Raw genomic sequence first — 13,691 nt, forward strand, 5'->3', positions numbered from 1 at the left:
GAGCTCCCCTTCCTCACCTTCCTGCCTCCAGCACAGAAGTAGCAGCTCCTGAGCTCCTTTGCCCACCCATTTGAAGTGTGAAGGGGGAGCAGCAGTTCCTACTCCTCCACACTCACCCACAGCATCATTCCCTCTTTGGTAGGGGGAACAGCTCCCATTCCTCCTCCCCATCCGCTGGCCAGCCTCCAGAGCACAAGCATGGGTGGGCTGCATCAAGGCACTGACTGACTGACTCCTCTTGTCCTTGTGAAGGCTATTGAGTCAACGTATGTGCCTGTACAGATCATGTTTCTCTGTTCTGAAGTTTTGTATCCCCCCTTTCCTTTTTAAAAACATTTCATTTTTTTCCTGCAAATCTGGAAGACCCCCAGGTTTGATGCAAACTCTCCCTTCTGCCACTGTAGCCCCAGTTTAAGAATCTGCATGGGGCCAAAGTTGACTATTAGACTATATGTGATTTATATCACCATTCTGCCCAAAAAACATCCAAGGTGAAATAAAACTTTAATCCATAAAATATATAGGGTGACTGATTTTGAATGCAGCAAAGACAGTGTCCCCAGTGAACACTGAAAAGGAAGCTAGTGAAATCTAACTATATAGTGAACATAAACATTACTTCTATTTCTAGAATATATATCTCAGACTGGGCACATTGACATCAATGTTCCCTCTAAGCTGCAGAGTCTTGTGAGCAAAAATTCTACGTTGTGAGCTACTGCATAAATTATTGTGCTCTGGGGTCACCCTTCCTGAGCCAAGACAAAAATGTGTGAGCTGGAGGCTAAAAATCTGTGAGCTAGCTCAAGCTAACTCAGCTTAGGGGGAACACTGATTGACATTGTGGTTTGGTTTTACCTTTAAACCTGTAATAAATTAACCCAGGCTTATCTATAAGAATGCAAGAAAAGGAGGTGGAAAAGAAAATATTAATAGCATATATAGTACATTTCCTGAACACATCATGTTGATAGGAATTTTATCCAGCAGACATTCCACTTTTTTCCTGCAAATCTGGAAGATATGACAATTGCCCTTGCAATGGGGACTTCTGTCTCTCACCATGTTATTTACCTGTTCTGTACATCAGTTTCCCTATATATTTTTTCTCATAAAGTTTTATTTCTCATAAAGATCTTCTTGAAAGCTTGCACATGGAAACCAAGAGAAACACCTATGTTTGTTGAAGTTTGTCCAAAAAAAAGATATCCCATAATACATTTTGTATGTTATTATATGTAAAGTATCAGTGTTCTGATGTGGAGTTTATACCAAGTCTGGGAGGAACAGATGTCAAAGGATTTATGATGAGTTCCACAGATGTTAAATTAACCAGAAAGAATTCTTGCATCTCCGGCACATCATCCTGCAAAAGAGAAAGATAACAACATTTTCTTTTATTATTATGATTTCTGCATGCACTATAGGCCTTGCACAAGACAAAAGCCACCCTGAGCCTGCTTTGGTGGGGTAGGGTGGGATATAAATCAAATAAAATGAAATGAAATGAATGAAAATAAAATACAGCATTTCTACTTATACAACACTGTGCAAGTAATTGCAGGTACTGCAGAGTATCCAGCACTACTACTTGAGCAAGCAAAGCTATATTAAGTGAACTTGCTTTTCCAATTACATGTCACTTAATCCACCACTTCATCTATTAGCAAGAAGTTTGGATTTATTAAAAAAGACTCACAACATTTGTTGACTTTTATATTATTTTGATTTTATTTTAGTTACCTTACTAGAAGATGGCTTCAAATAAATCTTGATGCAATGAATGTATTTGTTATTGCTTTTTGCTGTCAAATTACAGCTGATTTACAGCAGCCCCATAGGGGTCTCAAGGCAAGAGATATTCAGAGGTGGTTTACCATTGCCTGCCTCCACATCACAACCCTGGTATTCCTTGGTGGTTGCCTATACAAATATTAGGCCTAATCCTGGTTAGCTTTCAAGATCTTACAGGATCAGGCTAGCCTGGGCTATCGAGGCGAGGGCAATTGTCATATATTAAAAATAACAGGACAGTTTCGCAGGGCCTATAAAACAACCCTCTTCCGGTTAGCCTACACATAGCTTGAGAATTTTAATGCAACATGCTAGATCTCTGTATATATTGGAATATTTATTAATTTTTATGGTTTTATCTGTTTTAAAGTTATTCCCTTACATGTTTAAATATTGTTTAATTTATGTTGGATCTAATGCCGGAAGCCGCCCTGAGCCACTTGTGGGAAGGGCGGGATATAAATTCTAAATAAATAAATAAAAAGACAGTGACAAAACACATTTCCAACACTGAAGATTTACTGTACAGACTAGTACTGAAGTTAAGAAGTAAAAATTATAAAAAAAATAGGTAGCAATCCATTTTAATTTTGAACTTGTGAAATTCACTACAATTACAGGAAACAACCTAATGAAATAGGTTGTTCCCACATGACTGATTTCTTAATTAACCACAAAGAGAAGCTACTCCTCTAGGCTTCTTGAGGTTATCTTTACAACAAAAATTGTTATATAATTATCTCCATGCATCAATTAAAATAGAGAAAAAATGAAACATTTCACAATTATGACCTAAAACCTGCAACCATCAAAATAAAAAATTACTTTTCCCCCATATTGAATGGAATTAAAACTTACCTCTAGAATAGTAACATATATGGCAGCTGATGTTTCACCTTCTCCTAAAAACAGTGATCCCACCACTGCTATGTAGTCAGCTCCAGGTTCAGCCAACATCATTTCTGTCTGATTTCTTAAACCAAGCAACCCTGGGACTGTTGCATAGGTGACATTGATAATACCTGGTAAGTGTGCAATAAATTTGGTTTTAAAATTTAAAGTCCTGATTATAATTAAGACACATGAAATGTGAGAGGAGGCTCTAGACCAAAAGACAGAAACCAAAGACATATAAAAAGATTTACTGATCCAGGTGGATAGTCGTGTTGGTCTGAAGCAACATAATAAAGTTAGAATCCACTAGCAACTTTGAGACCAATAAAGATTTATTCAAGGTATAAGCTTTCAAGTGTACACACACACTTCTTCAGATACCTTAAATAAAACTCTGTTGGTCTTAAAGGTGTGACTGGACTCTAACTTTATTCTAAAAAAGATTTTTTTAATCATAGTTCTATGAAAGAATTGTTAATCTGAATCTCTTTGGTCCCAATCAAAGTGTTCCAAGATTATTACTCATAAGTGCCTTAATTTATATTAGAAGTACAGATTATCACAAAATCTGATCTAACTATTTCTTCAAATTAAGTTTAGTCTTCTCAATTTGGTCCTGATCTATGACATTTCCAGTCAACAGATCAAAGGATTTGTCACTGTATTTTCTAAATTAAGACCATGAGAGGTCTCTAAGCCTTGAAAAGGAAACTGACCAAGGCTTTATTAGCCACTGAGAATCTCAAGTCAATTTCATTTTTAATACACTGGAAGAACACTGGTGTATTCCTTTGCACAGCAGTGTTTTCCCAAGCAAGTAATATGAATTACAAGTCTTTGAGCTGTATACCTTCAAGGGAAAAATGCTAAGAAAAAAAAGTTCCTGGCTACAGGGAGCAAGAGAAGAGTAAAATTAGCCTAAACCACATACTCTCCCTCACATACAAACCTAATGATCCAAACTCTCTGTTAATGAAAAGCTGAACAGTTTTATTTTCTTCTTGGACCAAAACAACTCTAGATGAAGAAGCAAAATTCAGAACTCCATGTGGTTCATCACTAGCTTCTACTGTCAGAATGGCTTCATAACCTTGGTTGTCCAACACAGCACCTCCAGCAGAACTAACCCCTGAAAAGGAAATCAATGGGTCTTGTTAAAACAGAATGGTCACCTGCAGAACTGCATTGTTTTAAATTGGCACAACAACATGTAGAATGCTTTCCTGGAGTTCATCATTTAATCAGGACAATGAATAAGAAAGGATGATATTCAGTTTTCCTATCTTTACATTTTTCAAGTATCCCGTAATGAATATGGCACAGCATAAGGCACAATGTACCCTTGTTCTGCCTTCAAGGTAACATATGGCTTTGTTTTCACCAGTCTACTGGCAATGATGGGGGGGGGGGAGGATGCAGAATAAACAAAGCGAAGACAGTATGTTTCAGCCTTGCCAACTCTTGACTGCAAACACTGCTTCCGTATGATATGTATGTAACCTCAGTAGTCATACATGTCTTAAAATAAAATACTTTACTTACTTTACTTTACTTTATTCGATTTATATCCCGCCCTACCCCACCGAGGTGGGCTCAGGGCGGCTTACAACAATAAAAGCTAACAAAGGTCGATTTAAATACAATTAAAATTATACAATAAAATACATAAAAGCCTAAAAATACATAAAACTCACATCGATATACACTATGCTACTATTCCTTAAATCAGTCCTTCAAATTTCCAATATTCAGTAATCTGATGTTTAAGATTTAATATTCAGGCATTCTGCTCACAGTTAATTATATGCCAACCGGAAGAGGGTTGTTTTACAGGCCCTGCGGAACTGTTCAAGGTTCCGCAGGGCCCTCACCTCCTCCGGGAGCTGATTCCACCAACAGGGAGCTGCAATCGAGAAGGCCCTGTCCCTGGTCGCTTTCAGACGGGCCTCCTTTGGCCCAGGGATTATAAGGAGGTTCTGAGACCCCGACCTCAGCACTCTCTGGGGGACATGTGGGGAGAGACGGTCCCTAAGGTAGGCAGGTCCCAGACCATAAAGGGCTTTAAAGGTCATAACCAGCACCTTGTACCGAACTCGGTATGTTATCGGCAGCCAGTGCAGTCCCCGAAGCCCCGGCTGGATGTGCTCCCGTCTAGGGAGCCCTAACAACAGCCGGGCAGCGGCATTCTGCACTAGCTGCAACTTCCGGGTTTGGCACAAGGGCAGCCCCATGTAGAGGGCATTGCAGTAATCCAGCCTCGAGGTGACCGTTGCATGGATCACTGTTGCCAGGTCGTCGCCCTCCAGGAAAGGGGCCAACTGCCTTGCCCGCCTAAGATGAAAAAATGCGGACTTGGCAGTGGCTGCTATCTGGGCCTCCATAGTTAGGGTAGGCTCCAGTAGCACCCCCAGGCTCCTAACCCTGTGCGCCGCTGACAGAGGCACACCATCGAGGGCCGGTAAGGGAATCTCCCTCCCTGGACCACGGCGACCCAGGCAAAGGACCTCTGTCTTCATCGGATTTAGCTTCAGCCCGCTCAGCCTGAGCCATCTAGACACGGCCTGCAATGCCAGGTCCAGGTTTTCTGGGACACAGGCAGGCCGGCCGTCCATAAGTAGATAGAGCTGGGTGTCATCAGCGTACTGGTGGCAACCCAGCCCATATCTCCGGGCAATCTGGGTAAGAGGGCGCATATAGATGTTATATATATAATTTAACATCAGAAACAGTGATGAGCCATTCTGCCTCCCCAATTTACAACAGAATAGGCTTGAAATAAAACTGATTTATTTTCAAAATAACTGGGTTTTTTTCCTGACAGTATTTGTGCCCCACTGAACTCCAAAGGAGCACAACAGGGTCTGAGTACTTCTCTCAAACTCCCACATCCTCTTCCAGTTCCTCACAGGAATCTAACAGTAGTAGTATTATCTTGGTCTTACAACTGAACTTCCATTCAACCCTAGACTATAGCCATGATGATAACATTCCAGATGTCAAGATGCCCCTGGTAAAGGTTCCAGGGATCCATATCTTCCTGTGATTCCTAGCCATACAGAGTACTGCAAGCATTCTTGAATCTAATGGAGGACCAGTCAGGATCCTGCCTCATCACTGCTGCTGCTGTCAAGATAAATTTGGGTAAGAAAGGAAAAGGACATTGATGGTAGCAGTGTGAAGGACCAGTGATGTGAGCTCATTCTCAGCCGCATCAGAGGAATTTTCCCATGATTCAGAATAGGCTAGGCTGGAGAGAAGGGTCCATTAAAAAAAAACTTATTTAGATACCACCTGAACTTTGCTGACATTGTTAATAAGGATAAAAATTAAAGTTTTTCTATTTTTCAGCATAATAATAATTGAAGATTTCTTATGTGATCCCAAAACTTCACTTTATAGATGTTTTCTTTTTAAAATGTATGCAGTGTACATACGTTATAATTTAACAAATCTTAAGACACTGATATAGGATCTCTCTATATGACTGGGGAATCCATGAAGCAAACTGTGCTGCATGATACAGCAAGAAAGTGGAAAGTTATCATGTGGACACATCCACATCACACACTGGATGGTGAGCATCTAGTATCTAAATGCAATTTATCTAAACACAATTTAATGTAAATCCAGCACAACTGACAGCTTTCATTTTGCTTCACATCATCTCAAACACAATACTTTTCAATTGTTTGACACACTTAGCAGCAACCTAGCTGTTGTTCAGTAACTGAGTAATAGCATGCATATGTGCCCCAGACAGAGTAGCCCAAATCTGAGTTTCTCCAATAAGACTAGGGAAATACCTTGAGTTCTAACGTTATGCAGGATTACTCGATATTCTTCCTTTTCTTCTGGGATATGGTCATCTAGCAGATGAACATAAAATGTTGCATTCAGTGATCCCTGTTATTTAAAGCGAGGAACTGGTGAGTTGACACTCAACAAAGTAATGTAAACTATGTAAACATAGTTAGTTTTGTTACAATGATAGCATGTTTCCATCCTCTGTTGTAGCCCATCCTGTGCAGCATCCTATGCAACAAAAGTGGGAGCACAACTAGAGAACTGCGCATAGAATGGGAAATTCCATTATCATGATAGGGCAGCATCCACTTTGTTCCCTTCCTGACTTGAAGGAATTCTTTGCTTGGTGCTCTTAGTAAATAAATAAATCAGATAAGGAAGTAAATGCTGCTCCCAGCTCAACGGCAGCTATTAATATCCCCTCTTTATCTTAATATTAATGAGAAATAGATGGCTTTAGTTACCTCCAAAAAAAAGATCACACCAGAAACATTTTCGAAGTTTTGTTCTGCATAGTGCCCAACAATTTTCCAATCTGCAGTGCAATTTCCAGCTCCTGGAGCAGTCCTTAGGACATGAAACTGCAACAGTTCTCCTAGGAATTAAAGAAAGCACAATACCATACTAACTATGAAGAAATATAACATTTTTGCACATAATACCTAAGCATATACTTCTCCTGTGCAGCCTCTACTGCAACCAATGGAATTTGTTCAAAGACATCTACATGTTCTCAACTAAGTTTAAGTCATTTCAGTAGTACATGCACCTTACCTATCATGGTAATATTCTTCAAAAGCAAAACTATAGTGTGCATTTATTTAAAAAAAAAAAGCTTTGTTTTAGAGATCCTAGTAAGTGGGTTATTTCAGTGTAAGTGTACAGAGTTGTCCAAATGGAAAATCTTTTTAAATACAGCTAAATACAGTAGTGAACAGATGTAAAAAAAAAAAATCCATGCTGAGAATTGGAAGCAAATCAGATTATCTCCAAAGCATGCAGAAAGGCAAAGAAAGACATCCCCCCTTCAGTTTTGCAGACTAGAAAAAATAGTAAATGCTGTATGTACTAGTTGTCTCATGTTAATTCCTAAAGCAGTTCAATAGCAAGAAATAGGCATATTGTGTAACATTGCAAAGTTGCAGAATGCTACACCATGCATACAGAAAAATGCCTGAAATTACCTGAGGATTCCATTTATTTCAGTTAAAACTTACATGGCATCACCAATGTTACTTTTTTAAAAATTCCAAGGAAAAAATTCAGAAGAGGTTAGTTAATTATATGGGTGCACATATTTGTTAATGTACAAGATAGATAGATAGATAGATGAATTTATTGTCATTGTTCTCAACAAAAAGAGAGCAACGAAATGAGGTGCTCTTCCACAAACATACCAACACATCAAACACACATATTCATAAACCATTTAAATACATCTGAAACCATTAAACCATTTAAACCATTAAAACCATTTAAATACATCTAAAACGGATAAACATTCATAAAACCATTAAAACCATTTAAACCCTTAAATAAACATTCAACATACCATAAACCCTTAAATAAACATACCATAAACCCTTAAATAAACATTCAACATACCATAAGCTTATTCTTATTTTAGTATGAGAATATAGTTATATGTGTAATATAAACATATCATGACATAAAATATTACTCAGGAACATGAATTTTCTGGATAATAATAATTTTTATTAAAGGAGTGCTATTTTGCTTTTAGGACAGTATAAATAACTGTACCACACAAGAAACTGACTTTTCTTCTAATCAAGTAGAAAACATGAATAAATTAAGCAAGCTTAAGGGATTGGTTTGATTAAATAAACACTTGAATAGATTTTGGAGCTTTTCCACAAACAGGAAATATGCAGAATTTACCTTTCTAAATTAAAAAAGGGATATTTTTCTTGCTGAAAACTCATCTTCCTGGAATAATTATGCCTTTAGCATTTTTCAAGTGCACAATGTTTTGATTCGCCAGTACATACAGTATTGCATGGATAAAAGGAAAGGAGATGTATATAGCATAGAATCTTTTACTGTATAAAATTAACACATAAATATTTCATAAAATATTTCATAAAATAGTATCATTACACAAAGGCCATTCATTATTGAAAAAGTTTTTTTAAAAAAAAATATTGGATCACTTCTAAAACTCTGAAACTGTGAGTCCCTGAAGAAGCAGATGAATAAACCTTCAAATTTTTTAAAGTTTGGCAGTTGTCACCATCACAAAACTGGAATCCCCAGTTTTCCTTCTCTCCCTTGTTTTCTCTCTCTAATTTAAATGCAAGTTTCTAACCCCAAAGAAAGGTCTGGATTACTATATATTGCTTAGTGAAGTTTCAGAAACCATAGTTTAGCTACATTGCCAGTGGCTGAGGACAGGCCTTCACTGTCCCTTTCTGTGAATAATGCAGAAACAGTATGAAAGTGTGTCATGAAATGTGTGTTTATCACATTTTCATGTATCTACACTGGCTACATTCACCATCATCTGGCATTGTAATGCTTCTTTTAATGTTTTTATTGGATTTCACAATTTCCACAGCCCAGATATAGCTGTAGAAATGTGTGTTCTTGTTGTTGTTCTTTTTAAATATATTCTAGGAGGGCTGGAATAAAAGCAACAATTTGATAATTTCCTGGTGTAATGTCCTTTCTTTTAACATAGGCAAAAGATATGATGAACCCTCCAGTAAATTCTCAAATGAACAATATTGGATTATGTATGTTTACATAATACAACCATATATTATACATGCAAAAATAAATGCATTTTTAAATTTTAAATAATCAACTAACAGCAAAGATCAGCCTATTTAAGAAGAGTTCTGTGTTTTGTTTATTACAATACTAAAATTAAAACGATTGCTCCAATATTTAGATATTTATAGGAAGTGTCATTTGTATAAATATTTTTGTATTGTATCATAAGAGCCATTTGTATACTTTGGTACAAAAATAAAATTAAATCACAATTCAGTAAAAAATTGCTACAGTTTTACTTTTCTTCCATTAATAAGTCCATACACTTCTGGAGACAACACAAAATTAAAAACCAGTAGAGCAGGTTTTACATGTTTTCCCCAACACCATATTGTTTAATACTGTACTGAAATACATTATATCCTATTTGAGAATTTTGCAGAAGTTTCAAAAGATAACTCAAAATAGTATACAATATCAGTTGTCTTTTACCACAACAGCAAAATGCACAAATAAGACACAGCATATTTTGACACATCATTATATGAGCCACTGATTCTTTTATATTATTATTTTATTTTATATTTATTTATATATTATTTATATTATACTTTCTTTTATATTAATTATTTTATATTATTTACAATAAAATGTATGTAATTGAGTACTAAGTAAGTACTGAACTATGACAGAAACCAAGTCTCATATTCACATATGCCACCTCAGAAATTACATGCATGAACTGCTGCAGTCATTTTCTAGCAATTAATACATGGGTTTTCCAAACAGTAGGCTTCCCAACCCTCCCACCCTGGCGGGGGACCCCAGGATTTCCACCCTCTTCCCCCGCTCCCCAAAAAAACGGAAGCGGGGGAGGGGGGAAATGGCACCGGGGAGCATGGCGAGCCACCCCATCCCGGAGCGGGCGAGGCCGCCGTGCTGCTGCTGCCCCCTCCCCGCCCACCGCAGCTGCTCCTCCGAGATGGGCCCAGGCTGAGCCCATCTCGGAGGAGCAGCCAAGACGCGGCAGCAGCGCAGGCAAAACCAAAGAAGGGAAGGGCGGAGGCAGGCCAGGAGCATGGCGAGCCGCGAATCCGGGCCCTTCTAGGACCCGGACTCGCAGCTCACCACACCCCCGGCCCGCCTCCACCCCCCCTCCGATTCCACCCCAGAGGCGGAGCAGAGCGGGCGAGGCCGCCGCGCCGCTGCCGCCTCTTCTCCACTCGCCGTGGCTGCTCCTCCGAGATGGGCTCAGGCTGAGCCCCCCCTCCCCCCTAGCTCCACCCCAGTGTCTCCTGGCTGCACCCCCAAAGTCCCCAGATATTTCTGGGGTTGGACTTGGCAACCCTACCATACAGGATTATGAAAATGTCATGTCAGAATCAGTCCTTCAATGTGCCTCCACAGAGATTCACATTTTGGAAATGAATAAAATATAACTTCTCCCAAAGTACTCAAACAATTTTGCATTCACTTAATAATATAGCTGGGGAAAAGTTGCAATCGTTCTAAGGAGAATGGCCTTGTTTGATACTTATATTACAATAATTTGGGAAGCTGATGATTTTTACACTATTTACATAGTAAATAGTAAAACCTATGGAAATACAAAGCTATAACTGTGTTTGGTATTACACTCTTAGAACAATATTGTATCATACAACTAATAAGAACAATTATAAGCATAGCCAGTTGCAAGGTTTTGCACTCAGGGTTATCATTAGCACCTCCACTGCCCTTCTGCTAACTAATCAATGACAATTTCCTTCCCAAATGCAGCTCTTTTACACCTTTACCCCACAATTACAGTCAGCAGAAGGAATAGAATATAACGGTATTGAACTTCTCCTGCTACACTTGTTGCCCATAAGGACTACAACTTTAAACACAACAAGAGTCACTGTAACATTGCAGGCCCTCTAGGCCAATTAGAAGAAGAGAAGATACTGGATTTATACCTCACCCTTTACTCAGAGTCTCAGAGCAGCTTTCAATCTCTTTTCCCTTCTCCTCACACCCTGTGAGGTATCTGGGGCTGAGACAGCTCTTTCAAGAACTGCTCTTGAGAGAACAGCTCTAAGAGAACTGTGTCTGACCCAAGATGACACCAGCAGCTACATGTGGAGGAGTGGGAATCAAACCTTGTTCTCCCAGATTACAGTCTGTGCACTTAACCACTACACCAAACTGGATCTAGGAGGGGACCCACAAGAAGGTGACAGTATGCAATTTTCTTGTGCTGTTTCCTCTGTGGCATCTAGACACTTGTCCCATTAACAAACAGAAGATTGACTCAGCATCTCCAGTTAAGGATAACACCTCAATCAGTCTGGGAGTCTTTGATAGGTGGCCAACCATGTCAGCCCATGACACCAACCCTGTTTGCAGGAAAGGGTAAAACACAGGTACTAAAGAATTATTATAAAAGTTTTCCTGAAAAGTGAGAACACAGAGTGCTCAAATTATGTTTAGATTGGGGACAGGGTCTTAATGGGTAGTACTTCCTAAGGGTCCATTTTGTGCACATACCACTAAAAGACAAAACTTTTTACCAAAAGAAACATTTAGACTATGCACTCCTGGGGAATGCCATGTTGCTTTTTTTTTTTTTTAAAGAAAATGAAGGCTCAAGTGTTCCCAATATCTAAATTCTATAATGGAGTTCTTAAGTTATCTAGTATTTCTGCATGCACAAATGCAATGCTGCCAATGGCTATATATTTGGTCACAAAGTAGAATCCTTTGCCCCCCCCCCCCAGTTGGAATAATGAGGTGTACACATGAATTTGGGTAGCAAACAGGGTCACTTTATTAACATATTTTAACCGGCATTTAAACCAACAGGACAAGTCATGGGTAAACCCAGACCCTTCCTTGTCTTGTATAGGGTGAGCCACCCTGCCCCCAGCATGAGCCAGCCATGATGGCTAATGGCAGGCCAGCCGGGCCTGAGTTGCTCTCCCCCACCCAGAAGGAGCCATCTTAAGGGAGGGCAGCCTATGGCCAGCACCCTCAGCAGAGATCCATACAGCCCAGCCGCCGATACAGCTCCCAAACAGGGATGAACCATGGGTGCTCACCTGTAATATTAACAGCCCTCAACTCACTCCTGCCAATTGACCAACAATTAACAACACCATCCTAAAAGAACTCCAATCCTCAGACATGCAGTACAAGGTAGGCGAAAAACACCTCAATCAAGGCCAATCAATTGAGGATGAAAAAATTCCTACCTGGCCCCATAAACCAGGTGACCATCAAAGCCTGTACTACTGCTGACTGGGTGGGTGGACCAAGAGCTCAATGAAACTTCGGGGCTCGGGGCGGGGCTGGTGCCTCATATAGCCCCAGCGCTCCAACCCCTTCAAATCCCTGGATGGCTGGGAAGGCTAATCAGGCTCCCATCCTTCCAGGAAGGCAAATGTGGCTCCCACCCTTAGCCACTGTGGCATGGCTGGGAAGAGGCCGAAAAATGTTCTAAATTGGAAATAAATCACATTGATTTTATACATTAAGATAGTTAGGAGATGACCGGTAACACAAGACATGATTTTGCGGGGTAAGGCAGAATAAAAATCAACTAACAATAAAACAAATAAAAAATAGTTTTAAATTGTTGTACATATGCAGAGCACACAAATGCTCCCCCATGCGCCGTGATAGTTATAGCTATTGCTGTAATGATGATAAAGTGATCGCATAACTATTTTAAGAAAAAAGATCACATATACACAGTACTGGACATAATGAAATGAAACAGCTGGTAACTGCCTGTTACTGACAGTTTAAACAGAAATACCTGACTTCTGAATCCCTTCTACCAAGAAAACACTAAAAGGCTCCAGATAGAGTCTACATAAATGTTTAAATATTCATTTATTTAGGGAATTTATATACCATCTTTCCAGAGACCTGCTTCAGGAATCTTACAAGTAATAACAATACCATTAAAAAAAACATAAATTATCAATGTAAAAACTAGACACAGGCCTAAAAAGCATAGAACAGCCTGTTGAGATGGAAAGAATTCTTGCTTGTAGCAAGGGAATAAGCATCAGCTTATTACCATAGTGGCAAACATTTAGGCTGCACATAAATGATTCTGAGCCCACAAGAGCCAGAAATCTGTCCTAAACCCTTAAATGTCTCATATAAATGACAGTGATCACAATCTAAAGGTATTGATAAATAAAGCATTATCAACTCTGGTCAAAATTTAAGGTGGAAAGATGCAATACTTTATCTTGACATACATTAAACCAATATAGCTAATTTTCAATGTGGCCCCTTCAGGGGATATTTAAATTCAGAGACTGGGGTCATAGAAAAGACAGATCTTTCTACAAATGTAGAAACAGTCCCACGTTTACAGAAAAATCTGAAATCTTACACACACACTGGGGGGACCCCCAAATGATAAAAACAGTGACTGTGGTTGAGGCTTATCATTCCCCAGGTCCAGG

At 39.2% G+C, this 13,691-nt stretch overlaps 1 protein-coding gene across 3 annotated transcripts in view; it reads right to left on the minus strand.

Moving 5' to 3' along the window:
• The window catches only part of ADGRV1 (adhesion G protein-coupled receptor V1), a 556,327-nt gene that overhangs the window by 437,856 nt on the left and 104,780 nt on the right, over window positions 1-13,691 (minus strand). For 2 of the 3 annotated variants that reach the window (XM_060235702.1, XM_060235700.1), the window contains exons 35-40: window positions 6,957-7,087; window positions 6,492-6,591; window positions 3,638-3,817; window positions 2,653-2,816; window positions 1,273-1,366; window positions 859-891 (exon numbers count right to left, since the gene is read on the minus strand). In XM_060235702.1, coding sequence (XP_060091685.1) covers window positions 859-891; window positions 1,273-1,366; window positions 2,653-2,816; window positions 3,638-3,817; window positions 6,492-6,591; window positions 6,957-7,087 — 702 coding nt within the window. The remainder of the gene's footprint in view (window positions 1-858; window positions 892-1,272; window positions 1,367-2,652; window positions 2,817-3,637; window positions 3,818-6,491; window positions 6,592-6,956; window positions 7,088-13,691) is intronic. The other variant, XM_060235701.1, reaches the window with a different exon arrangement.

This window comes from Heteronotia binoei, chromosome 4 (genome assembly GCF_032191835.1).
Source record: "Heteronotia binoei isolate CCM8104 ecotype False Entrance Well chromosome 4, APGP_CSIRO_Hbin_v1, whole genome shotgun sequence".
Taxonomy (NCBI): Eukaryota; Metazoa; Chordata; class Lepidosauria; order Squamata; family Gekkonidae; genus Heteronotia; species Heteronotia binoei.